The sequence below is a fragment of the Sclerotinia sclerotiorum genome, genomic scaffold, assembly GCF_000146945.2.
Source record: "Sclerotinia sclerotiorum 1980 UF-70 scaffold_8 genomic scaffold, whole genome shotgun sequence".
NCBI lineage: Eukaryota > Fungi > Ascomycota > Leotiomycetes > Helotiales > Sclerotiniaceae > Sclerotinia > Sclerotinia sclerotiorum.
The window spans coordinates 955578-982538 of record NW_001820828.1 but is presented as its reverse complement, the minus strand read 5'-3'; the positions used below and the strand labels follow the sequence as shown (position 1 = coordinate 982538).

General features: G+C 41.1%; 9 protein-coding genes across 9 annotated transcripts; 6 read left to right on the top strand and 3 right to left on the bottom strand.

The window, feature by feature from the left end:
• Window positions 1-1418: 1418 nt before the first annotated feature.
• SS1G_06676 (hypothetical protein) lies at window positions 1419-2579 on the bottom strand (the record flags this gene model as incomplete). Its single annotated transcript, XM_001592385.1, has 1 exon — window positions 1419-2579. The coding sequence occupies one exon, from the start codon at window positions 2577-2579 to the stop codon at window positions 1419-1421; it is 1161 nt and encodes a 386-aa protein (XP_001592435.1).
• A 482-nt stretch (window positions 2580-3061) lies between these two features.
• On the top strand, window positions 3062-3187 carry SS1G_06675 (predicted protein; the record flags this gene model as incomplete). Its single annotated transcript, XM_001592384.1, has 1 exon — window positions 3062-3187. One exon carries the CDS (start codon window positions 3062-3064, stop codon window positions 3185-3187), a length of 126 nt encoding a protein of 41 aa, XP_001592434.1.
• Window positions 3188-3555: 368 nt separating this feature from the next.
• Window positions 3556-5416, top strand: SS1G_06674 (hypothetical protein; the record flags this gene model as incomplete). Its single annotated transcript, XM_001592383.1, has 2 exons — window positions 3556-3738; window positions 3791-5416. The coding sequence occupies 2 exons, from the start codon at window positions 3556-3558 to the stop codon at window positions 5414-5416; spliced, it is 1809 nt and encodes a 602-aa protein (XP_001592433.1).
• Window positions 5417-7287: 1871 nt separating this feature from the next.
• Window positions 7288-7980, top strand: SS1G_06673 (predicted protein; the record flags this gene model as incomplete). The annotated part of the gene is made up of 1 exon (XM_001592382.1): window positions 7288-7980. The coding sequence occupies one exon, from the start codon at window positions 7288-7290 to the stop codon at window positions 7978-7980; it is 693 nt and encodes a 230-aa protein (XP_001592432.1).
• Window positions 7981-10884: 2904 nt separating this feature from the next.
• On the bottom strand, window positions 10885-11535 carry SS1G_06672 (hypothetical protein; the record flags this gene model as incomplete). Its single annotated transcript, XM_001592381.1, has 4 exons — window positions 10885-10953; window positions 11038-11187; window positions 11237-11403; window positions 11508-11535. 4 exons carry the CDS (start codon window positions 11533-11535, stop codon window positions 10885-10887), a joined length of 414 nt encoding a protein of 137 aa, XP_001592431.1.
• A 2490-nt stretch (window positions 11536-14025) lies between these two features.
• Window positions 14026-14274, bottom strand: SS1G_06671 (predicted protein; the record flags this gene model as incomplete). Its single annotated transcript, XM_001592380.1, has 2 exons — window positions 14026-14116; window positions 14207-14274. 2 exons carry the CDS (start codon window positions 14272-14274, stop codon window positions 14026-14028), a joined length of 159 nt encoding a protein of 52 aa, XP_001592430.1.
• Window positions 14275-17631: 3357 nt separating this feature from the next.
• Window positions 17632-18303, top strand: SS1G_06670 (predicted protein; the record flags this gene model as incomplete). The annotated part of the gene is made up of 2 exons (XM_001592379.1): window positions 17632-17656; window positions 18158-18303. 2 exons carry the CDS (start codon window positions 17632-17634, stop codon window positions 18301-18303), a joined length of 171 nt encoding a protein of 56 aa, XP_001592429.1.
• Window positions 18304-18730: 427 nt separating this feature from the next.
• On the top strand, window positions 18731-19885 carry SS1G_06669 (predicted protein; the record flags this gene model as incomplete). The annotated part of the gene is made up of 4 exons (XM_001592378.1): window positions 18731-18755; window positions 19134-19246; window positions 19683-19755; window positions 19821-19885. 4 exons carry the CDS (start codon window positions 18731-18733, stop codon window positions 19883-19885), a joined length of 276 nt encoding a protein of 91 aa, XP_001592428.1.
• Window positions 19886-21162: 1277 nt separating this feature from the next.
• SS1G_06668 (hypothetical protein) lies at window positions 21163-25640 on the top strand (the record flags this gene model as incomplete). The annotated part of the gene is made up of 3 exons (XM_001592377.1): window positions 21163-21218; window positions 21294-24695; window positions 24746-25640. The coding sequence occupies 3 exons, from the start codon at window positions 21163-21165 to the stop codon at window positions 25638-25640; spliced, it is 4353 nt and encodes a 1450-aa protein (XP_001592427.1).
• Between the last annotated feature and the right edge of the window lie 1321 nt (window positions 25641-26961).

Below are 26961 nucleotides of genomic sequence, written 5' to 3'. Positions count from 1 at the left end.
ACAATACCATGGACGAACTTTTAATATTTGAGAGGCCAACAGGACTAAATTCTTTAGCATTGATTTCATTGTCTGGATAGATTCATTGTTCCGATTGGTTTAGTTGCACTACAGACCGGAATTTTGGGCCATTCTGGTTTAAGGATGTAAAGACACAGGAGCAAAAGACAGAGGGCAGGGAAAAGGATGAGAGCTGTACATGAATATGGTTACGTTGTCTGGATAAATAGATTAGATTGTGACGATGTATACGAATTTACGAATTTATGGATGTTGAACCATTGTCTAGCCTAGTCTTGAAACGAATAATGAGACAATTTTTGTGATCAAGCAATGAAGTAGTTCCAGATAACTACTCACAACATTGAGTTTATCAAAAAAAAAAAGAGTATGAACAAAGAAATTGTATAAATCAATTATCTGGGATGATTGACTTGTCCTTTCCAAATACAGGGTATTAAATTATAAGCATCGAGCGAGGGATTATATACAAATATTCAATATTTTCTGTAGATAGAATCGCTTGTATTTAGTATGCTAGTCAGACTGCCAAGCACCCTGTCCAGATACTTCAATGAATATAGTTAACATTGCTCTAGAAAACCATGGTTCGGTAAGTACCTAATCAGTAGCTAGTTTTGTGAGGGCTGTTTCCAATTTATCTCTTCTGCCTCTCATGGATTCTGAATGCCCAGGCCTGATCTAAAGGCGTTACTGTATCCCCCCGCCTCTAGTGTTATGGGGATGTCAAATGCAATAATTAGAGCATTTAGCGAATAGATCCAAGAAAGTGTAAGTGCTAACAACTGAAAAATGTAAAATTCAATGTCTCTACCATGATTACTTTTCGGGATGAAATCTTTTGTATCCCAGGAAAATTGGATACGAAAATAGCACTCTTGTAAAGCACACTGGCTTGGAAGTGGGCCACTGCCTGATGCGTATTCCGGTCGTTGTTGCTCATCTAAATGTCTTTGAGAAGCGCCCTATTTTCATTAAGAGAGAACTGCAAATCAAGCTACAAAAATACGCTGTTTGAGAAGCGAATCAAAGAATCAAGAGACGATGTTTGGCTCAGGCCATCACTCGATTCTTCATTATCCGCACTAGATTGTGGTCAGGAGCCAATTAGCCAACCATGAACTTATCCCTCTTCATTTGCCTTCCGCTCTCAAATGTGGTACCCTATCAGACACTTTTGTGGTTGTGTCGCCTAGATAGCATGAAATATAGGATAGAATATTAAATGGTTGGCAATAAACGTCCACTGAAGCTTATGATTCAAAAATGAAGCGAGCTCAAAACATTCTAAACCAAGTCCAATACTCCGCAGCCACATAATATAGTAACTCGACGATCAACTTTGATTTCGATATGCGAAGCAAAATTTCCAAAGCGAATCACAAACCACTTCTTGATTATGCAATAACAATGCTATCTACAGCCATCTTAGCTATTTTGAGAATCTCCAAACAAGTTCTTGTTCTATCTCCATTGCATTGTTTAGCGGCCGAATCTGCGGTCTTCAAATCCGGAAAGTGGTCATGTTTCAGGGATCGCACACCAGCTGCTACTTGTGCATCCAATATGTTATGACGAGCGTTCTGTCGTTGCTCCATCTCGGAGATGATATCTCTTAGCCCTTTATACTTGTATCCAGGTTGCTCCTGACCATAAATGTCGCCTCGCAATAAAGCTCTCACGGCAGTTCGCCACTCTGCCGGTTGCATTTCTCTGCCTGCCATAGGGAATACTTCATAGATAAAATTTGCTGCCTGATCAAATGGCTTCTGGTGCTCATATAATCCATCGGAATCACCACATCTAAAGATTTTGGTTTGACCTTTGGCAATGGCCACGGCAGTCGCTTCATCAACCATCTTCAATAAGCGACCGTACCCATTGGCTATGATAGGTAATATGGTTCCAATAAGCATCGTGTTTTGGAATGCTTCAATAGGAGGTGTAGGCGAATTTAAAGCTATCGCACCACATGAGGGGCACCAAATGGCTTTTGATGCCACAAGACTGGCGCCACGAACGACCTTTAAAGCTTCATCAATTTCACTTGGGAACTGTTGCAGTGCTGAAAGTGACAAATACATTGATGATAAGCAGCTGCACTTATCGCCTAAAACTTGAGATGGGCCATCACTTCTCTTAGGCGAGGAAGATGAAAGATTTGCTCCTGTTGATGGTTCAAGCACTTGGTTGGCTAATGGATGGGTTTCACTAGACTTATGCATATCTGTATTATTGAAATCGATAGGAGGGTCACCTAGTATATCGGCATCCTCGAATTGCCATATACCCTGGCCGCCCTCCGCGTCCGAGGCCCAAAGAGGATTTGAGGTGTCCAGAGGAAGAGCTTGTGTAAATTGTTGGGCATTTCCAGATTCATTGAAATTCGAACCGGCAAAATATGGTTCGGTAAAGTTGGCACCATCGAAATTTTCAAGTTCATCGCCAAAGAAAGGGGGTAATGTGCCATCATCGGGAAGAGATTGTAGCTGGCCATGTACATTGATGGGTTCATCTCTAGTAGTTTCGATGAATTGCCGCTTTCTCGGTCTTCCCATTGGTTTCTGTTCAGAATAATGGCATGTTATGTGTTCCCGCACACATCTTTCACATCCATTTGGGTCCTTTGAGCAAGCAAGTTTTCTTACTCCTATATTCATCTAATCAGCCATTGTATGAAGGTTGACTCTTTTAGTCCTGAGTTACTCACTGCACTCATCACAAGCCCGATGTTTTACCATAGTATCTTTTCTGTTTACCTGTTGAGTTCATTACCATAATCAATAATCGATGATCACCAAAAAAAGAAATGTAGCTATAAATTAGTATAATAAATGTTATGAAGTGACATTTGATTCAGTGCAAAGATGCGAATAGTTGTTTCTTACTGTACTCTATGATATATTGTTGGAAGGAGACTCTTGCTCCCGATGAGAAAATGCGCTAAGATAACAATGTCCGATAAGCTCTCCACCAATTTTTCTAGGAAAAAAATTCTGGAAAGCTCTAAGGTTGTAAACAATATCCAAATTATTTCAAAATGGCACCTCCAACAAACCAACGAAAGCGCAAGGCTGTTACCCGAGATGTACCTGAGATATCCGATGTGGAGTCTGAAGCAGAATTTGGTGATGGAATTTTAGAAGGAATCCTTGTCGCAAAGTGAAGATGCTCCGACGACAGCGCAGCCTGTGTATAGTCAAGACGAAGAAGATTTGGATGAGGAGGACCGTAATAAGGGTATAGTGACGAGGTACCCTCAGAGAATGGCGAAGGAGAGGAATCTGAGACAAGAGCTGCCCCTCATCACATGAAGAGACAGTGTTGGTGAAGACGATGATAAGCCCAACTACACGTGTGGTGAGAGAGGACGCCAATGGAGGAGTTATCTGTTACGTTTACGAGGAGATAAACCCTGTTTACGACTCAGATGATTCGGATGCGCAAGAGCCAAACAATACTATTGGAAATATTCCATTGTCTTTTTACGATTCCTATCCTCATATTGGATATGATATCAACGGAAAGAAAATTATGCGACCTGCGAAGGGTGAAGCACTTGATGCATTGCTAGACAGTATCGATATACCGAAGGGATGGACAGGCCTTACGGATCCTTCTACGGGTAAACCTCTCAACTTGACTCAAGAGGAATTGGAGGTTTTGCGCAGGATACAAACAAATGAGGCTCCTGAAGATGGCTACGACCCATATCCTGTAAGCGCTTCTTGCGGTATTTGTATTGTGTTATAAGACTGACTTTATATAGGATTATGTTCCATATTTCAGCGGTATCGAGGAGATTATGCCTTTGAGCTCAGCTCCTGAGCCCAAACGACGTTTCTTGCCATCCAAACATGAGGCCAAACGAGTTATGAAGATAGTCCGAGCCATTCGAGAGGGTAGAATCCTACCATACCGACCACCTCAAGAACGCGAAGACGAGGAAGAGGAACGTCATTACGATATATGGCAGAACGAGGAGGCTCAACCAGATCATATCATGAAAATCCCAGCTCCAAAACCACCTCCACCTGGTTATGATCTTAGTTACAATCCACCTCCAGAGTATCTCCCATCTAAAGCAGAGAGAAAGGAATGGGAGGCTACAGACCCTGAGGATAGAGAAAAGGAATACCTACCAACTGCATATGACTCTTTACGGAAAGTTCCGGGATATGACAAGTTTATTAATGAGAGGTTCGAACGTTCGCTTGATCTGTATTTGGCACCGCGAGTTCGTAAAAACAGGCTAAACATCGATCCTGCTTCCTTACTGCCAAAATTGCCGAAGCCTGAGGAACTTAAACCTTTCCCAACCGTCACGCAGACACTGTTCCGCGGTCACGAAGGTAGAGTGCGAAGCTTGGCTATCGATCCTTCCGGAACATGGTTGGCTAGCGGTGGTGATGATGGCACTGTCCGTGTTTGGGAACTTCTAACCGGAAAGCAACTTTGGAGCGCACAAATAGGAGACGAGGAGGCCGTCAACGTTGTGAGATGGCGCCCAGCAAAAGATGGCATCATACTTTCAGCTGCAGCTGGGGAGGAAATATTCCTTATGGTACCCACCATAATTGATCCTGTTGCTGAAAGCAATAGCCGAGAGCTACTGGATGCTGGGTTTGGTTATGCAACAAGTGCCACTCAAGCACTCACAGCAAACGGGCAAAAGAAAGAGCCTGTTGCAACCTGGGCTCGTCCTAGCTCACGTCTACAAGATGAAGGTGTATTGATCAAGATCACGGTTAGATCTACAGTTAAAGTCATCACCTGGCACAGAAGAGGTGACTTCTTTTCTTCTGTATCTCCTACCGCCCAAAAGTCGGCCGTCGCAATTCACACACTTTCGAAACATCTCACACAAATCCCCTTCAGACGTCTTCCTGGTATCGCACAAACTGCTCAGTTCCATCCATCTCGACCCATTTTCTTTGTTGCCACTCAACGCACAATCCGCAGTTACGATTTACAAAAACAGGAATTGGTCAAAATCATTCAACCCGGTGCTCGTTGGATCTCCTCCTTTGATATTCATCCCGGAGGCGATAATCTTATTGTTGGTTCTTATGATCGTCGTCTCTTGTGGCACGATCTCGACCTTTCTACTCGCCCATACAAGACTATGCGTTTCCATAACAAAGCTATTCGAGCTGTGAAATACCACAAAGGTGGACTTCCATTGTTCGCTGATGCTAGTGATGATGGTAGTTTGCAAATTTTCCACGGAAAGGTTGTCAGTGATGCTATGGAGAATGCTACTATCGTACCAGTGAAGGTTTTGAAGGGACACAAAGTCAAGAGTGCCTTGGGTGTTATGGATGTGGACTGGCATCCAAAGGAACCATGGCTTGTCAGTGCTGGTGCAGATGGTACATGTAGGTTGTGGACTTAATAAGGCGTGTTCAAAAACGGAGTATGAAGGTGTTTAGATGGTTGTCTTGAGGTTCTGTTAGATATCATTGGTAGAAAAGCATGAAGAATTTGGTAATTTTACAACAGATCACATTTCGCCCTCTCTGGCTTCTCGTATTGAAAGTTGAAATTGCCAAATCCAGCTGGTTACTGGTCAAATCCAATATCTGATCGGCAATATTGCCGTCACGATACATGTGCTTCATCTTATGTACATTTAGGCACTACTTACACTCCTTTCTAGGCCGCAGAATTCATGTCTACCTGTCCGCGATCTACGCAACTCGGAACTCGCAACTTGCAACACAGTATACAAGGGAGTAATACGTCTAATAACATGTGAAAGCCATAATATCGTCATTTTCGTCATTTGAGGCTCAAAACCGAAGCAACGAGCCTCATGAAAAAGGTCTCGTTTCAATAACACGCGGAACGCGGCGTCTCCCGAGAATATATTGACTTTATCACTTGGCACTGAGGTCACCGGAATTCTTTCAACAATTGCTCAATATACGACACCTACTGATATATTAGAGTTTTTGATATGAAGTTGGACCCGAATTGAATAGCTCCTAGCCAGTCGGACGAAAGCCGCATGATAAGCCGGTGCTGTGCGACTTGAGGTGCAATATATTCCGCGAGTGCTTGCTTTGGAAAAGAATCAGACTTCAGACGAGACTATTCGCTTTATCTATTGGGGCAGTGTTGAGTATCCGGGCGGGCTATTTTGATGTATCCTTACGCCGTAAACATACTGTCGTACCGGAAAGCAATATTGTTAGCGATTCCGGAGGTCAAGATGTCTGAACTCGGCATGGATTAACTGAGAACATGTGTCGAGATTGCAAGCTTATTGGACGATCACTAGAGAGAAAGCGAGTGGGCGCGATGCTCAGTGGAACATTTGATAAATTTATACTAGCTGGCGGTTAACGTCGATCGGAATAGGGAATTTTTTCAAATTTGCGCATCGCAGCATACAGGCGATTAGTTGCTTATCCTGTAACTCAATTCCTTCCCCAGAAGATGAATTCGAACCTATGATTGGTGTCCCTCTGGCTGGTTAAAGATTGATGATAACTCATGTCACCCGAGGATAAGCGAACCATGATAGAACTAATACCAATCAACCAACTTCGAATTCACCTCTCTCACAATTCATAGGAGCACTAATTGCAGCCGAAGGAAATGTTGGTTGCGCCAATCATCATACATTTCTAACAAATTGAGGCAGACAGCACTGCCTCGAATGATTGGTGCCTGACGCAGTCTCGTATCGATATCATGGACTTCCAACCGCGGTGCTTTCCTCCTTCATCACAGCCTTGCGCGTAGTAGGGCGTTGGAAGAAGTTCGGCATGCAGTTCGCTGTGTGTTTCTGATAATGCACTCCGATATTCGGGTACATCCAGATGACCACAAAGCTTAGAGCTATACATGAAGTAGGAAGTTATAGTTAAGCCGCCCTTTTGCATGCCTTTATTACGAGTATTGCGGTGAGGGGCTTCTGAGTAGGTCTATAAGTATAGCTGGTTTCCTTCTTGTTTTCTCAATTTATTTATCATCAACAGAGTTATTCTACTTTCAAGCCTTGTGGTGATATTCGCACTTCAGCCAAGCATATCATATTCACATATATATTAAATCATCATCTCAGCCTTAATTTCTCCCAATCACTAATCCCCCTAAATTTCCTGCATCTTAGGATACTATCTTAGTAAACCACCAATCTGCCTTCGTCGGTAATCGCACTCACCATTCGTTCTCACCCCGCATTGCATGTCACACGCCTAAGCCTTGTCAGCCGCAACATAACTAAACATTTCGATAAGTTTCTTTTGATATTTAAAGATGGCTCCTCCTGCTCATAATTATCAAGGGGAAAAGGAATATCAGAATGATCTAGATGATTGGACCATCATCTGTCAGTACTGTATCAAACCCATCTCAGCAACTAGACCTCCTGTCTACAGTGAGGTCAATTGCAGTTGCTCACAGCTTGCCATCCATGCTGCTGGAATAAACCTGGTCATGCAGCCTAAGACCCATAGATTAGAGCCAGAGTTCAATGCTTCTGACCGGCATGTCTACACATATCAAGATTTTATCCCGAAATATGCTTCTTCATACAACGAAGCTTTGACAACAAATCAAGAACCTCCTGTTCACGAAACCAGCAACAACTTTGAAGATATCAACACCAACTGGAACAATGGTAACCTCACACAAGACCAGCCATACTCTGTCCAAAATTACTCATGGCCGCTCTGTTCCTGGCTGACAGAGAACGAATCTCCATATACTCTTTCATCTACCCCTCAAAACCCATCCTATGCTCACAGATCTTCATCGACAAAGGCCAAGAAATGGAGTAAGCGAGGAAACTCCAGTCTCTGTAGCTCTAGAAGCAGCGTGGGACCTGGATTCAAGGGATGGGGTCCTGACCCATTTATTGAAACTGGAGCATGGGCTTGCGAAAAGCATCAGGACATAAATGTGCACCCGATGGTAATGAGTGGTATGAGCGATTCGGGTGGGAAGTAGCTAGGTGATTTGGTGGTGATTGCTGGTTCTGTACGGTATTGATATTGTGGAGATTTGGTCTCTTGGAATGGTGCTGGAATAGGTTATTCATGGTTGGATGATATATATCTTGGCATTTTGATTCCTTGTTTTGTGCGTGTTAGAAACTGGGCATTGTGGCATGGGCGTGAAATGAAGGGTTATAAAATGCATGTATAGATAGATATTTGACGACAAGCTTTCGTTATGGGGTGCTGCGGGCGATTAGGCGTTAAACGGATGTGACAAGAGTTAAGGTTAATCATTCAATTATTTACATCTCAGTTAGCCAAGCAAGATCGTTGAAGATAAAAAAGATGTACAAATTTTAATTTTCAACATAGTTCTTTTCTGTATTTCCGCAACTCATAGCTCCATGATCAAACAACTAGAGACGAGGTCATCACTTCCTCATATCTTCACGCTTCCCAAACCTTTCATCCACACATTTCCTCAACTCACTCATACATTCCCAATCTGGACATTGAAGTATAAACCACACTAAACATACAGAAATAAAACATCGATTAATAAACTAATTCATCATTCCACACTGCTACAACCAATCCCATCAAACTCTCCCCATCCCAAAAACCATCTCTCCTCCATCCAACCTCCACAACCCAATTCCAATATAACACCCTTCCACAGCACTAATTTCTCCAATCCCATCCATATCACACAAATACATACCTATCTATCTTCTCACACAAAACCCCCTAGTAATAACAATAATCCAGCAAAAAATCTAAAGTGAAAGAAAAGAACTACTAGGTACCTAGCTAAGTGGAAAAATATAAGGGAAAAAATTACCTACCTAGGTAGGTATAGAAAGAACTCTAAAGTTCTCGAAGAAGTAGTGAATTTATTTTCTCAAATATTGAATATCTCTCTCGTCTCTGTAATTATTTAAAAAATTCACCTATTTGGATTTATAACTAACTACCTACCTAGGTACCTACCTACTATTGCGTCATCACTAATTAGCTTTTAGTTTTTCAAAGACCTGTATTTGAAGGTAATCCGGCTTCTTGTTATTTCCTGTTTCTGTCTATATTTCTCCGCAGCAATGTTTTATATCTGCCCCTTTCGCCTTTCTCCCTCTTTCTCCTATTCCTTCCCGCTACAAGTTCTCACTCTTTTCATAATATCTATTTCATCTGAGCTCCTCAGTTCCATATTCATCAACATAAACATCATATCCTTATATTTCCATCTCCTCACTCAAGCGAATTAATAGAGCTGTTCTCCCACATTCAAGTTAAATCTAATTATACCAACATATAATTCGACCGACTCTACTATATAAGAGTCGATATCTTATACAGATACCAAGAGAAGAAATCAACCCTCCCTCCAACACCACCACACTAGCACGCTATATCTATAGCTATAGCTATGTCTAGTATAAAAAATCCATCCAAATCCCAGCCAAATCCCCGCTGGAAAGCACCTCTTCGAGAAACCATGAAATAGTAGTACCTAATAGTCACAGCCTAATAACATCCCATCTCATCTTCTCTCTCGTATATCCCTTCCCTTCCCTCCGCCTTTCCCACTAACCCTAACTATCTAACCATACACAATCCTCATCCTTATCCACGCCAACTCCAACCCCATATTTAAACTCAAACCCAAACCCAAACCCAAACCACTTTCCACTTTCCACTAACTAGTAACATGGAGTATTTACATTTACATTTAGATATCCAACTCTCCAACTCTCCTTCTATCTAATTATCTATCTATCTGATGATACCATACATAACCTCACGTAACTTCACGCAATCCTCCAAAGAGTTAGTTAAGTTACTTACTAGACAATCAGATAGATACACATCCTACCTCTCTACCTCTCTTCCTCTCAAAACCATGACGATTACATCAATGCATCAACCCTTCGGCCAAGTCTTTACTATATCCCAAAATAATACTGCTAGAAGAACAATCTTTTACTAATTTGCAAATTGTAATCATTGAGGAAAAGAAAAGTAAAGAAAGGAAAGGAAAGAAAAGAACCGTGATAATACAATATCAAGGATAGAGAATTCGAAAATATGGATTGATGGATTAGATGAGATTAGATATAAGTTTTTCAACTTGAATGAATTTGGATATCCTGAATAGATTCAGCAAGTCAAAACACCAAAACGCTCTCATTATTGGATTGTAATTCGGATGATTGGATACTCTGTTTTAATATAGGCACAGGTCGTTACTGGTATGAATTTGTATCTAGAAGAAGATACGGAGATATTGACTCCGAGACGAGGGAATTAGAACTGTGGAAAGTATGCTGGACGGATATATACTCAGAAAGGAATAGATGGAAGGGCAATATGACTTGCTGTACATTACCAGCAGATTCATACACCTTCCAATAAAGGGGAAGGCGTGTCTTCACTTGAGGTATTATAAACTTCAAACAAAAAAACCAATAGCACAAAAATCATCCTGTATAAAAACGTTTACATTTCCTTTATATCCATTGTCTGCCCAATTAACAAACTTTACCTCTTCCAAAACTACCCTCATCACGATTCTTTGTCCAAAATAAAGATAAAGTAAAAGTGCACCCCTATTCCAAAATACGCATCCAATAGATACTATCTAGATACAATTCCTCAAAATACACCTAAATGATAGATAGCATTGATCGTACCATTACCACGCTCAAACCAAAAACTAGAAAACGCCTGAGAAACGCCAGGTCAGATTCATATCCACTCCAAAGTAACACTCGCTCAGAACAAAGATATTGGGTATCAACTGGTAGGAGTGATGGTATGGTCAATCCAAAAGGTTGTTATATTATAAAGGCTCTTGTGAGAGACACCTCCATCTGTGTTTTTGGAGAGCGGTTGAATTCGATAGAGATATTACTGTTTAAGCCTTGACGACAGGTTTCTTTGGGGCAGCGGCCTTCTTGGCGACGGGCTTCTTTGGTGCGGGAGCCTAGGAAAAGATGCGGTGTTAATCAGAGGAGAATAGAAGAAGACATTAAAGGTATATTGAAGTATGTGGAAGTATATGGCATACCTTCTTCTTTGGCGCTGGCTTCTCAGCCACGGCCTCCTCGGCAGTCTCCTCTCCAGGGGTCTCCTCCTCAACTTTCTCTTCAACTTCTTCCTCAACTTTGTCTGCAGCCTTCTCGGCAACTTCCTCGGTCTTCTCTACAGCAGCTTCAACCTATAGAAGAATCAATAAATAGTCCTAGATATGACAATATCTTATATACCTTGGCGGCTACTGTTGATTTCTTCTTTGGTGCAGCGGTCTTCTTAACACCAGTTGGCTTAGCACCCTTGGTTGAAGCAACCTTCTTTCCAGTGTTTGCCTTTGGTGCGGCCTTTTTTGTCTTTGGAGCTTCGACAGGTGCTGGTACAGGCTTGGCTGGGATACTGCCTAATATATCGAATTAGCAAAGCTCTCTTTTTACGCGATTTTGCGACCGTATGCTCGATAGCTAAAGAATGGGTTCCGGAGAAAGAATATAGGATGCAACTTACCAGTGGCGGATCTAGTTACACGAGCCATTGCTTTCTATAGAGATTAGTTAGTAAGAATGTGTGCTGTGAAAGGATAACTGAGATTGGCGCAAGCTGATGAGTAGGCGCGTCCAGTCAACACTGCGATGCAGAATCGCACATAAGTACGGGATAATTGCATACCTTGTTTGATTGAAAAGCACTTGATAATTTAAAATAAGTATACAAAGGTTTTCGTCGCGTCAAAGTGTAGATCTGATGCTTTAGATTTGAAAGATTTATGAATTGTTGTTGTTTGTGGGAGAGGGTAGGAAGGAAGATGTGCTGGGAGAGGTGTGGTGATTGGGACTGACCACGAAGCCCGCTAAGCGGAAGGAGACCTATTATAAGTATTAAGGCCCAAAATAAAAGTTAGTATTTGATAGTGTATATTTTTTAATTTATGATTGTGAATGGATGAAGTTAAATGATGCAAGAGGGTGATCGATGTCTACTAATATGATATATGAATATATTTTCTATTCCTTTTTCTATTTCTATTTCTATTTTCTTCTCATTCTCATTCTCAATCAATCAATCATCTGGTTTCTGTTGCTCCTCTTTCTAACCATCACGTGCACATGATATGACTTCCCTGAAAAGCCCTGGATCTACCCGCTAGAAGCGAAAACATCAATGGTGGGGCAGAAGAGGGATAGAAAGAGGGGACCAACGAACTGAAGATAAACAAAATGCTCTAAGCTCTTAGTTAAGCTTAAGAAAAACAGGGGATTCCCCATCTATCAACTGACTTTATGCACATACAACAAATGAACGTGTTCCTAAACCCTTCTTCTTTATCATTCAAGAATAGAAGGTTACATTGCAACAACCCAACCTGGTGAACCCTTAACTCCGTACAGAAAGGACAACAAATTCAGGGGTTGTGGAATGTTTCATCATCATGATGATTGTGACCTGACAACCCATCAAAATCAAGAAATGAATCCTTTAACAAGAATCAAAGATATCTTGCTTTTCAAGATAGTTTGACATTTCAAACCTACAGAATATCAAGTGGTATTCTATCTCAATCGAGAGAGTTTTTATATATTGATTTGAGGCGGCAACTTTTCAATATCACCAAAAGAGATATTTGTTGTTTTAACTCGCACTTTCACAGTTTTGGTTGTGGGTTTCAATGCTTTCGCCCAGCGGCAGTCATGCTACTTCCAATATCCCTACACACAAAAAGACAGTATTCCAAATTGTTACGGGAACTGATTTGCATCATGGTCTTGATTCCTTGATTGGGTTCCGCTATCATCAGCACTCAAACCTTTTTTTAGCATTCCCCTGTTTTCTTGTCCATATCTCAACTTTTGAGCGATTAATCAATACAGAATGGATAAAACACGATATAGGATGCGCATCTGATGACTTTACTGAGTGGGCTATATAGAGCTATATCTTACGCATGTATGATTGTCATCAGCTCTTTTATCAATCCTAGAATGTGCTTGTGAGCGGCAGAATGAATGCGATATCAATTTTGTCTGATGATTTTGGCCTTGTCAGGAACGAGAATAAATTATGGCTTGCTTGCAGACTGGATCTTGTCTTGAGGTGAGGGTGGTAAGAAGGAATGGCACTTGCCAATAAGGGTGTAATGGAGGGTACAGTGCAGTGTGATGGTTGCTATCTCGATCCAGAATCTAGTTGGAAGAGAGCTATCCACTCCCAGGAACTCTGAAAGTCGAAGGAAACAACTTTAAGGAAGTTGGACTTTAGTACTGGGATTTGTTTGTAGGGTGGAATATTTTTCTTTTCAAACCTTTAATCAATTCGCAAATGGCACTAGGGTATAGGGGTTTAAATGTGACAGGGCTTAGAATAATTAACCTACATTTTTACTTTGATTGAGCAAGAATAGTATAGATATATGTCTTGTCCTACCGCACTGCATTATACTCCATCACTCTTCACACCATTCACCTAATTTCTGCACTTCGTCTTCTATTTTACCTTGAGCCACTTTAGCAACTGGTCCGAAAGTGTAAAAAGATTCCGTCTAGGCGAGAAAATGTATTAGAATGAAATCTGCGGGGCTTCTTATATTAAGCTGCTGAGCATCCAGTGGTCTGACTTTGATTAACAGCTCCAACTTCTCTATCGCTGAACAGCCGCCGCGTTTCCATTTTCAAAGATTCCCTCATCTTGAAAGCCAAATCCCCCTCGAAACCCCCGCACCGCTATTCAAAATCCTAAATTCTTCCTACCCCAAATCTTCACTTCTATCTTTCTTGATTCATACAATACACCATGTGTCAATTCATGAAAAGAACACGCCTGTGTGGACATCCTGCCGGTATTTCATCCTGGATTCCTACTGATACGAATCATTGTGATTCTGCTCGTAATACAGGTGTTTATATTCTTGATCTACTACAACAATGCATTAGCAACAATTATTCCACGGCTACTTTAATAGACCCTACTTTCTGTCCTGGTGGTACTCCTTGCCGCAGAAAGTATCCAACGAACGTGGTTGACCTTACATTTATGCTTCTCCAGGCTTACTGCTGAGATCGGCATTTGTGTATATGGTCATGGGCATTGTTTTAGCTGCAAGATCGAACTCGGCAGAGACGCTTGTTGACCAAATAGCGTGACGTGGATTTTACCTGTATGTTATAATATACAGCAAATGTTACTTTACCAGAGATAAGCATTCTATACACCGGTGACCAATTATCTTGTGTGAAGTGGAGGGCTTAGGCTTTTGACAGTTCTCTCTATGGAAATTCATTTTGTAGTATAGGGATGAAGCGGGAACTTCAAACTTGTGATGTTTTACCAAGGATACTGAGCTTATATATAGCGAGTTTGGAACATCCTTCTCTTGAACATAAACGGGAATGCATCAATCCAATACTAATCTCTGTTTGATGATCAAAAGTTATGAAACTCAACTAGTTGTCTTTTATACTCTTTCAGATAATTAGGTTACCAATCAAAAATGTGTATCAAAACAACATCAACATTACTCAAGAACAAATCCTAACTTCATCGGCGAAAATTACTTCTGCATTTTCCTTTATTCTAGTAGTCATATCCATATCCATATCCTTACGGCCTATTTCGATATACTTATCCATCTCATCAAGTTCAATTATTTCAAATTTGAGGATGAATAAATCGATCAACAAACAGCCTTCCTAATTTACTACACATAACCAACCCCTCTATAATTCTCTCAACTTCTTACACATCCCCCTCTTAACTATCTCTATTAATTTCATCAACCTAATTAGAAGTATAACTGTCCTCTAAATCAATAAATATTGGGTTTCTTGAGACTAGAAAGAGCATCAGATTGAATTGATTGATTCTCTAGCTAAGCAGCTAAGCTGCGAGTATATATTCAAAAAAATGAAGGAATAAGGTTAGGTATTCAGCCTTCGGAATTAAAGTGCTTTGAAATCAAAATATTGAAAGCAAACAAACAGTATACCAAAAAGGAAAGAATGAATTAAAAGTTGAGTTTTGTTTGCTCCTTATATGCATATGCTGCCAAGATCCCAGGAGGTCAACAATAAACCATAATCGATCATTTCGATCGATTAATATATATATATATATATATATATTGTTTAATTTAATATTAGCATCACCCCAAACCAAATCTACTTTGTATTAGAATTAATTCACCAACAGGTTTTAAAGCTCAATAGCCCAAAAATATCTATTTTTATTCAAAGAATCAGATTAGAGTATTGTTTTGTTACGAGGTTTGCCGTCTAGATCACGTGGAAGTGCTCTAGGCTCTCGAGGTGGTTTATAACTAGGCGTCAAGCAGGGACTTAAAGTAATGACAATAATGCAATTCGTAACTAATAGTAGAGTATACTAAATGATTGATCTTGAGCACGAAGCTCTATACAAAGGAAATCCATCTTGATTATATAGACCATCGTGGCATGCGTCCCAGTGCTCCCAGTTGTCCCAGTTGTACTGGGACAGCTGAGCCTACTGGGATCCTCATATCACATGATGCTAATCACGTGATGTTAGGTATGTGAGATCCGTCGTAACATGTTTCTTAGAGGATCCTCTTGTTCTCATCTCAATATAATGTATCAAGATATCTAGTAATTAATTGTTTCTAATCAATATCTTGTTCAGGATTGAAGTAATCAAAACCTTTATTTATTTATCTAATAAGCACCTCCTCTTTTGTAATCTTAGTATGAAAACAACTGTCGTAAAACTTCATCATTATTGTCAATAACCACACTATATAAACAACAGATTCATATATCAGGGTGCAGGTTTTTTGTCTTGATATATAACAGCTAGAATATATACATCTATAATTTCTTAAGCTTCTTCCTCAAAAATGATAACCTAGAAAATAATTCCTTAAATATAATAACATACCATACCATCCCCAGCGATAATCTAACCTTGATCAGACCTCGAAAATAAAGATATTGATCTAGAACCCATGAGATTAGTACCGGTATGAGTCATATATACTTGAGAGGAGATAAAGGATCTCAATGATTTCAGCTAATCTTTTCAAGTGGATATGATGTATTCACCTCCAGGCCATTGTTACGACGGCGTAACATAGTCCGCATCAGGTGACCAATCAGTTACCAGAATCATGTGACAAGAGTCACCTGATCCGAAAGCCGACCGACTTCGTAGGAATCGATCGGCCCTGAGAATCGATCGGCCCTTCAAGAGTCGATCGACTTTCGGAACACGAAGGTCTATATAATCAAGATGGATTTCCTTTGTATAGAGCTTCGTGCTCAAGATCAATCATTTAGTATACTCTACTATTAGTTACGAATTGCATATCATTATTGTCATTACTTAAGTCCCTGCTTGACGCCTAGTTATAAACCACCTCGAGAGCCTAGAGCACTTCCACGTGATCTAGACGGCAAACCTCGTAACAGATAAATTGATAAGAAATTAAAAATTTAGTCAATTATACAGGTATTATAATGAAAACTCTTTTTTATATTGATATTTATATTTATCTCTAACTCTTACAATCACAATTACAATTGCAATTACAATCAAAATCACTCATACCCATACGAAACTACTCATTTCCAAGATGGCATCTAGGCAGGACATAGGGTGATATATTTACTAATTCGAGTTACTAATTTTTATTACATTGTAGGTTGTAATTATATTCTATATTGCGGAAAGAGAAAGAAGGGGTTATTGTCAGATTGAGATAGTTGTAGGGGAGGGAAGGAATAGATGGGACTTTGAGTATTTGTTGAATAGGTTGTTGGATTGATGGATTGATGTTTATATTTATATAGGTTTGTATAAGATGAGATCGGAGTGATTATTTGTCTAGTTAATTATATAGTTGTATACTTATGTAACTTGCTAATAAAGAGAATGGAATGATACTGTAGCTCGAATATAACCACGTCTAATCATATGCGCTTGCTTGCTTGCGTGGATGTAAGGTTATTGTGCTATGAGAGGTGGGCTTGAGGTATATGGTATATCGAATATCGTATAGCAATATTTAGTAATACTAATACAGTACAACCTTCCTCGTGACGTGTTGTAATGTGATGTGGTGAGGATAGGAAGATGTGATACTTTGATACTTTGATACTCTAATACTCCAAAACTTAGTACTATTAAGTTTCAAGAACATCACGTTTTCACATCAAACTGATATCAAACACGTACATAAGAATGTGAACACGAAATGTGGCTAAAAAACCTTGAAGACTTGGGACAAATGTACTAGTTACAAGTTAACGTTAACATTAACACTAGGTTACACTAGAAACCTTGCTCAGCAGACACAAAAAAATGAAGATATCTGCGTGGCAGGCGTCCCCATCCATCACGATCATGAACACAATCAACAGGTACCAAAAAAACAACAAACGAAAAGCCTACAGCAAACTCATGCCAAGTAGCCAAGTACAACAATGCGTAGGCATTCAAGCTCGCCATCCCACGTTTTCAGAAGTGATCAAAAAGTGAGGAGACGTCGACTCAGATACGTGGTAGTGAGGTGGCTTAGAGAAAATCATCCATCTTCCTCTCGTACATTAGGCGCGGGGTGAAGTGGATTATATCCACAATTCATCTCCGGCTGACAGTGATGAAGATGCCTATCAACAAGCTTATCAAAGGTACGAATGATAGATGAATGTTGATCATTGTGTCAGAAAACTACCTACTGTCCTACACAGCCTTCCCACCTCGGCTGAAAAAAAAAGTTGAGAAGAGGGCTTGAGAATTGAGATATGTGTTTCGATATCGGGACTTTGCAGGTTTGGAGGAAACGTTTCACGACAGATGAGCTTAAAATGTCGCACCAAGCGACTGCGCCCCCTTTTTTACCCCGTTCCTTGCCGCTTGTGTTGCAGCGGATGTAAGCTGTATATGGCAGGTGTACCGGTAATCTGAAGGAGAAAATTTCGAGAGGCAGGAGACGCGTGATAAGATATGAAAGATTTTCGCCTTCTGTAGAGCCCCTTCAATGTGCCCAGCCGTACGTGGGTGCATTTGAAAAGTGCCCGAGGTAGATAAGCAAAGAGGAGGTGAATTTTGATTTAGCCGAGCTTAGGCTCTAAAACAAACACGGAAATTGCGCCCACCGATGATATCACAAAGTTGTACCTCCTCATGAGATTCTGGAATCTCAGATTGGCTTGAACTTTTGAAGGATTTCTTTTGTCTGGAACTTCTGAAGACGAAAACTGGCGTATCTCGGGAGATTTTTGATATCGCCTCCAAGCATAGCCAAGAGGGGCATTGCTCTGGGCAAATTGATTGATGGGTTAAAGAGATTGTGATGATGAAAATTGAGAATATCTAAGCGAATTAAATGTTCCATGGAGACGGTAACCATAACAAATGAAGAACGACGGCGCCTGATGAATTGATGCCCTAGGCGATGAAATTACTCATCAGGCAATTGCGGTTAAGGAATATTTGAGAATATTGTGCAGTGTAGGTAATGGCGTGCTTGATAGAGATAGAAAACATTGTGATTCGACGGTTCGATGATTCGTCTTTCATAAATTGATATTTACTTTGGAGAAACTCCAAGCGGGATGTCATAATCCAATTGATGAATCAGTATCAGGGTATCATCAGCCTTCTCCGGGAGGTGTGGTAATGGTCATCCTTGCTTGCAATGTTATTCGACCCCAAACACGCCAAATGTGAAATTTGAGGATTTTCAAACAACATTTGTCACGATGCTCAAATTAAGAGCAAGGAATGGTAAACATCTTTGGTTTTGACAGGTATAATTGTGGACCGGTATAAATTGTGATTCAAGGTTCTTGCCTGATATCATTCGTTTTGAAGATGGTTGTTTGATGATTAATAAATTTCTAGAAGATTTTGAAGTGGAGAAATGATCTCTTTTATTATTTCAGTGTGAATGAGATTGGTTGTCGTCACCGGAGTGATATGACTTACATATACTTTTTCTCCTTAATTGATTGAAACAAGGCAATCAAATGAGGCAATTCGTGCTACCGACAAGCAAAGCAAGGCGACATAACTTGCATTTATCTGTAATCTGTAATCTGTACCCGCATATTGGTATCATTATTTTGTGCTGCAGTGAATAACAGACTAACAATGAGTATCTAGGTAGGAATTACCAAGATCTTTGCTTATTACTCTCACGATCCGATGGAAATCCAAAAATGCCTCATGGTCGTAAATCGATTGGTTCTGTGATATGCCAGACAATTTCTTCGTTTGTCAGTCAGGATGGGGAATGTAGGAGCTTGATTGGCGACAACAAATTTTGGTATTGCCTGTTTTTGCATGTTTTTGCATGTTTTTGCATGTTGCATTTCCCCAAGGAATTTATCGTCATTCTGTTGTTTTCTTTCCCCTCTTTCTCGACCCAAACTGCTGTAACCTTGTTGATTGTGCTGTTTTTGCATGAAGTCATAAGATTCAATTATCAGGAGACAATTATATGATAACCGATGGCGGGAGTGACGAGACATTGGAGATATGGAGACATCCAGACATCGAGACATCCAAAGCATTTGATTTTTGAGCTGCTAAGGGGAGTCGGAGAGCGCCAGAGAGCCTAGATGTGGAGTAAATAGGCGGATATTAAATTCTGTTTCAAGCTTTCAAAGTGGAGAAGTTCCTGAGTTGCTCAAAGTAGCTAATCCCAATTAGGGAATAGGTCAGATCATCCGGTCGTCTAGAAATGAGAACGCCGGAACTAAAAAGGCTTCTCCACAAGCCCAGAGTAGAACATATGCTACCTATAGAGTATTAGACCAATGACACTAATTAGTAATCACAAATATACAGAGTGGGTTTGGAGTAACTTTGTTTTGGGAGAGGTGAGAAAACCGGTCAAGGCCATATGGCAATGAGTGGGTCCCCAATTAATGCCCGTCGTTCCCAATATCAAATGCCGTTGTTTGATATATTTTTTAACTTTTACCAGGGAAGTAGGATTGGATTGGATTGGATTGGATTGGATTTAAACCTACAGAGTAGAGATATTACTAGGTACGGACCTAGTAGGTAATTCTTAATTCTTACATTGATATAAAATCTGACTTTGACTTTGACTGTGACTTGACTTTGATCTCGACTTTGATCCTCCCAACTTGCTTTAGTAGAAAGCAAAGAGTTGTCGTTGCATCGTGAGATATGTACGGTTACTAGCTAGGAAAGTAACCAGTCAAGTTTCTTTATCAAATCATCTAAAATTCCCCATCATTTTTTATTAAACACACAATCATTTACTGGTTCCGCCTTTTCGTTTGTAGTTCAATGAGAGGATCCGTGGCGTATCATTTTGTTCATTGACGCTCTGGTGCAAAATAAAGTTTTCTTGCACTGCCTCAATGCAAATGCTTGGCAACCTCTTCTGATATCTCCTGCTCCCCTTCTTACTGCTTTTCTTCATGCCTATCATAGATTACTACCGCTATCGCCTTTCATACCCATACTATTCCTTTTACCGTGCACCTCCGTTACATGGGGACAGAAAAAGAAACATACCGTTCACGAGAGAAAACAAAAGCAAAGGAATTCGAGAAAAGTACTCGGCGTCTTTTCAATATCCTCAACTCCTTATTTCAATAATCTCCTGCATCAGAAAGATATCAACGAGCTCCCAAGGCTTTGTTATCGCAACTTCTTTGCGAATGGAGTAACACTACCCTTTTAACCTTTCCACTATCAATTTGCGCCTACCTCACGAGGAAATTCCAGCTCATTGACCGCCATAATCATTGGATACTCAAACCAAGTGTGTTGTTAGCGGTTTGACATACGAGTCTTTGGTGAGATATCATCTTCTGCTGTTGTTCATAGTCACCATTCAATAATGTTTCAATGACTCGTTCCCTTCTTCTCTTCATGGGGATTCATCTTGGATATTCTGTGATGAAGATTTGTGTTATTGATTCATTGATTTATTTGCTTGGCTTAAGCCCGGTTCCAGTTCAATTCCACATAACTTGGAGACCTTGGCTTATATATTCTTGACCTTCTCTAGATTTCACCTACCCTGACACAGCCACTCTTCGATGCCTACGAGTCTGAACAGCTTCATTCCATCAAATATTCGCCAAGGTCCTGCGCCTCGGGCTGTGTTTGATTAAGATAACAAGAGAATTTTCCACCAAAGCATACTAACATGGCGGACTCAGGCGAAACTTCACCTCCAAGCTCGGGGGCGAGGAGGCAAAGAGCGTAAGTGTACATTCCTTATCACTATACATACCAACAATCCCATATCCAAAATAGCTAATGTTTCACTGTGAGCAGACCCACGATAACAATCGATACTTCTGCTGTTTCTAGCAACAGTCCACCTCAAGCTATGGATCACGACGCAGTTGCTTTGAGGGCTTTATCAAATTCCCCTTCGACTTTACAAGGTGACATTAGCCCTGTAACATATGATGGAACAGGATCGCAAACTCGAGGCCATCGATCCAATCAAGCAAGTCATTCATCGATACCAGAATTAAGAACAACAAATTCATTCGACAGTCGAGACAGTAGGCCAACATCACCACATAATGTGTCGTCGCCAACGTCGAGAGGAAATCCCGGATTCTTGGCTGTTCCTGGTCTTCGATCACGACAAAACTCCATCGAATCTGACGATGGAAACCATTCAACTACGAGTTACGGTGGAGAAACCTGCGCCGGAACTTCCACCGCAGGACAGATGGACAAGCATAGGGAGTTGGACGGAAATAATGATATAATGAACGATCCAGATGCTTTAAAGCCAGATTTAGGGACCGAGGAGGACTTCGAAGCCGAAAACAACAATTTTGCATTTTCTCAAGGGCAACTTAACAAATTAGTAAATGGCAAGAGTTTAGCGGCCTTCTATGCTCTCGGAGGTCTTGCAGGATTAGAAAAGGGATTGCGAACGGATCGAAGAAGTGGTCTCAGTGTGGATGAGCAGTCTTTGGATGGAACGATATCTTTCGAGGAAGCAACAGCTGCCGCATCTCAAAGATCGCCGGTCCTCAGCGAACAATCGAAATCTTCAAAAACCCCTGTGGCCACCAAGGTATCTTCGATGCCACCAACAGGGTCGGGGCATGCACAATCACACGTTCAAGCGCACGGTGCTTATTCCGATCGGCAACGTATCTTCAAGGATAATAGATTACCCGAGAAGAAAGGTAAAAGCATTTTCGAGTTGATGTGGATCACTTACAATGACAAGGTTCTTATCCTGTTGTCTATCGCTGCTGCAATCTCATTGGGTGTTGGATTATATCAAACATTCGGTACGAAACATGACGCGGAACATCCTCCTATTGAGTGGGTCGAAGGTGTCGCAATTATAGTAGCTATCGTGGTTGTGGTGATTGTAGGATCTCTCAATGATTACCAGAAAGAACGCCAATTCGTCAAACTCAACAAAAAGAAAGAAGATCGAGATGTGAACGTTATTCGGTCCGGAAAAACTTTGGAAATCTCGGTTTTTGATGTTTTGGTTGGTGATGTTATGCATCTTGAACCTGGAGACATGATTCCCGTGGATGGAATTTTCATTGAAGGACATAACGTTGTTTGCAACGAATCTCAAGCAACCGGAGAGTCTGATTTGATTAAAAAACGACCAGCCGACGATGTCTACAACGCAATTCAAAATCACGAAAGCTTGAGGAAAATGGACCCTTTCATTCTTTCAGGAGCCCAGGTTAGCGAGGGAGTTGGAACATTTCTGGTTACGGCTACTGGTGTTAATTCTATGTATGGAAAGACCTTGGTCGCTTTGAGGGAAGATCCCGAATCTACACCTCTTCAAACAAAATTGAACACACTAGCCGAATATATCGCAAAGCTTGGTGGAGCTGCCGGTCTTCTTCTCTTCATCGTTTTGTTCATCGAATTCTTGGTCCGCTTACCTGGCAATAACGGTACCCCGACAGAAAAAGGTCAACAATTTCTCAGTATTTTCATCGTCACGGTTACAATTATTGTGGTTGCGGTACCTGAAGGTTTACCACTGGCCGTCACCCTGGCTCTGGCCTTTGCTACAACTCGCATGTTGAAGGACAACAATTTAGTCAGGCATCTCAAAGCTTGTGAGGTTATGGGAAATGCTACGACTATTTGTTCTGATAAAACCGGTACTTTGACTCAAAATAAAATGTTGGTGGTCGCAGGAACCTTAGGAACTAGCTCTCGATTTGGCGGTACAGTAGAGTCGTCTGGGAAGGATCAATCGGACAATGGCAAGCAGCCACAGCGAGAAGCTGATAACATGTCTCCCAAAGAAGTAGTATCTACTTTAGATTCAAGTGTCAAGGCAATGCTCAAGCAGGCGGTCGTCTTCAACTCAACCGCTTTTGAGGGCGAGGTCGATGGCGAAGCTAGCTTCATTGGTTCCAAAACAGAAACTGCGCTCTTACTCTTCGTGCGAGAACATTTGGGACTGAGCCCGCTCGCCGAAGAACGTTCTAATGGCACCATCACACAACTCATTCCTTTCGATTCGGGCCGAAAATGTATGGGAGTGGTTTTACAATTGGACAATGGCACATATAGACTCTACGTCAAGGGTGCATCTGAGATTCTTCTCGAAAAGTGCACAGAAATCATTCGGGACCCAACCAAGGATACTAGCAGTGTCCAAATGACCGAGGATAACCGCCTGACCCTGACTTCCATCATTGACAACTATGCTTCCCGATGCCTCCGTCCAATTGGACTCCTCTACAGAGATTTCGAGAGTTGGCCACCCAAGGGCGCTCGCGTCATTGAAGGAGAGAAAAATCAAGTTGTATTCGATGACATCTTCAAGGAAATGGTACTTTTAGGTATCGTTGGAATCCAGGATCCACTTCGTGATGGCGTGCCGGAAGCTGTCCGTATTTGTCAAAATGCCGGTGTGGTTGTTCGCATGGTCACCGGAGATAACATGGTTACTGCTAAAGCCATCGCTACAGAGTGTGGCATCTTCACTCCTGGTGGCATTGTTATGGAAGGACCAGCATTCCGAAATTTGAGTCCATCGAAGAAGGAGCAGATTATCCCACGTTTGCAGGTTCTCGCACGATCTAGTCCGAAAGACAAAGAGGATTTGGTCAAGGCTCTCAAAAAACTTGGTGAAACCGTTGCAGTCACTGGTGATGGTACCAATGATGCGCCTGCTCTGAAGAAGGCCGATGTTGGATTCTCCATGGGTATCGCTGGTACTGAGGTTGCAAAGGAAGCTTCTGCCATTATTCTTATGGATGATAACTTTAACTCGATTGTCAAGGCTATGATGTGGGGACGTGCTGTTAACGATGCTGTGAAGAAATTCTTGCAATTTCAAGTCACCGTCAACATTACTGCCGTTCTCTTGACCTTCATTTCCGCTGTCGCTAGTTCTGATGAAACGTCCGTTCTTACCGCGGTTCAACTGCTGTGGGTCAATTTGATCATGGATACCATGGCAGCTCTTGCATTGGCCACTGATCCACCAACTCCCAGCATCTTGGATCGAAAGCCCGATCCCAAGTCAGCACCTCTTATTACTATGACGATGTGGAAAATGATTATTGGTGAATCGATCTATCAACTAACGATTACCCTACTCTTGTTCTTCGGTGCAGAAAGCATTCTTTCTTACCAATCCGACCGTGAAATTGCACAAATCCCAACATTGATCTTCAACACCTTTGTCTGGATGCAAATATTCAATCAATGGAAGTAAGTACCCTGAAAACCTGTAATGTTGAATTCTAACTGACTCGATCTAGCAACCGCCGTCTTGATAACAAGTTCAACATTTTCGAAGGAGTTTATCGCAACTGGTTCTTCATGGGAATCAATGTTGTCATGGTTGGTGGCCAAGTCATGATCATTTTCGTTGGTGGCAAAGCCTTCAATGTTGTCCATCTAAACGGAGCCCAATGGGCATACTCCATCATTCTTGGTTTCCTCTCCATCCCGGTCGGAGCTTGCATACGTCTCGTCCCCGATGAATTACTCATGTCATTGATCCCTAGCTACTTGATGAATCGAAACAAGAACCCAGAAGTTACCATCTCGGACGAGGAAGAGCATTTCCAATTTCCCAAGCCGTTGGCGGATGTCAAGGAAGAATTGACTTTCCTCAAGAAGTACAAGGGTGGTCGATTGAACAATCTAAGATTTGCCATGCAACAAACTCGTGATCAATTATTACCACGTTCAAGGAGCAACTCCCGATCAAGAGATAATTCAGTTGCGCCAACTACCAATTCAGATGATCCCAATCGGGATAATGCTTTTGGCCCGAATGGTTCATTCACAAATCCTGAACCTCGCAAACGTGGAAGGAGCACTCGATCTCGATCAAATTCAGCATTGGGTGCTACGACAGTCATGGCAGGTATTATTGCTGGTAGTGTTGCTGGATGGTCTCCAATCGAGCGGAACTATGGCGATAATGATATGTTTTCACGTTCCAGGGGAAGATCAGAGTTAGAGGCTTCTGACGAAATACAAATTCACCCTGACACCAGACCTGATGATCCAGTCATCACGGAAAATCCACAACACCTCCATGGACCCCCTTCACAAAATCCCGAGATTACTTCTGCGCCAGCGTCTTCTAACGTTCCTACTTTGAAGATTCCAAATCCGACCCGACAACCATCAAACGATGAGTAATATTCACCCACCCCGATTCGACACAACACTAGAGATATTCAGTACTCATGTAGATATGTACTTTTAGCATTGACGCTTTCACGTGCGCCTTGAAACTTTTTTTCCTTTTTTGGTTTTCCTCACGAAACATATTGCGTCAGTTCAACATTTGCCGGCGTTTTGAGGAATGGGAAATAAAAGATACAAATATGGGGCGGTCTTTTTTCAACCTTTTTGGCTTTTTAATACAATACCACATTAAAATTGGTGTGCGAGGAGCAGAAGTGAGCAGATGTTTTTTTCTTGATGATTCCTGCTCCATTTGGAGAGGAATGGATATGCGAATGTAAATATTTGAGATGGATGAATGGAGTCTATGAGTTAAGAGGCGAAGTGAAAAAAGGGAAAATTAAAAAATGATTGGTTGGAAGGATAGATATGAATATGAATATGAATATACCCCTCTTGGATGGGTTGATTTGATTTTGATTTTGATGGTATTAGTAATAGTAATTTGATAGTGAGCGATTTGTTTTTGTTTTTGTTTGTGAGGAGGGAGGAAAGGAAGGGAAGGAGGCAAGGAAGGAAATGTTATGGATAGAGAAAGATAGGAGGAGAGATAGGACGGAATGAATGAATGTGGATGGGTTGTGGATGATGGAAGAAAGTATTAGATACCTACCCTACCTAATAGACGGGAATGAAATGAAATGAAATATTAAAACAAATTGATTGATTTGATTTGACCTGATACTCATCGTGCGTGCATCTATGTTACTCGACGTTTATTTTTTTTCTAATTCATTTATATTCATGACTTCGTACCTAGGAAAGGACTAATTACTTTACTACCAATAAACAATATGACATACTAATACTGTAAAAGGAAATCCATCTACCCGTCCATCCATACAATCCTTCCTCCATTTAGTACTCAACATCCGTTCAATTTGATTCAGCAACCCTCAAACCGAACCCAACCCAGAAGGATCCAATAAATGAAACTAGAAAGCAACCAGGAAACCAAGCAACAAGATGAAAAAATGATACCATGATATGAAATAATACGCTATCCATCTAGAACTCCTCGCTCTTCCAATCCATAGGTATGAAATGATGTGGAATATGAAATGTGAAGTATCAAGTATCAGGTATGAAAACTCCGTCCCGTCCGTATGGTCCATTCTTACGCGTACCCTATGTAATATGTGTATGTATCCATGTATGTATTTGACTCCTGGGAAATCTATATGCGCCCACTTTGCTCCGTAGAATGGTCTATTTTGCGAGATTCTTGTTTTTTTTTGTTTTTTTTTTTTTTTTTGTTTTTTTTTTTGGTTTT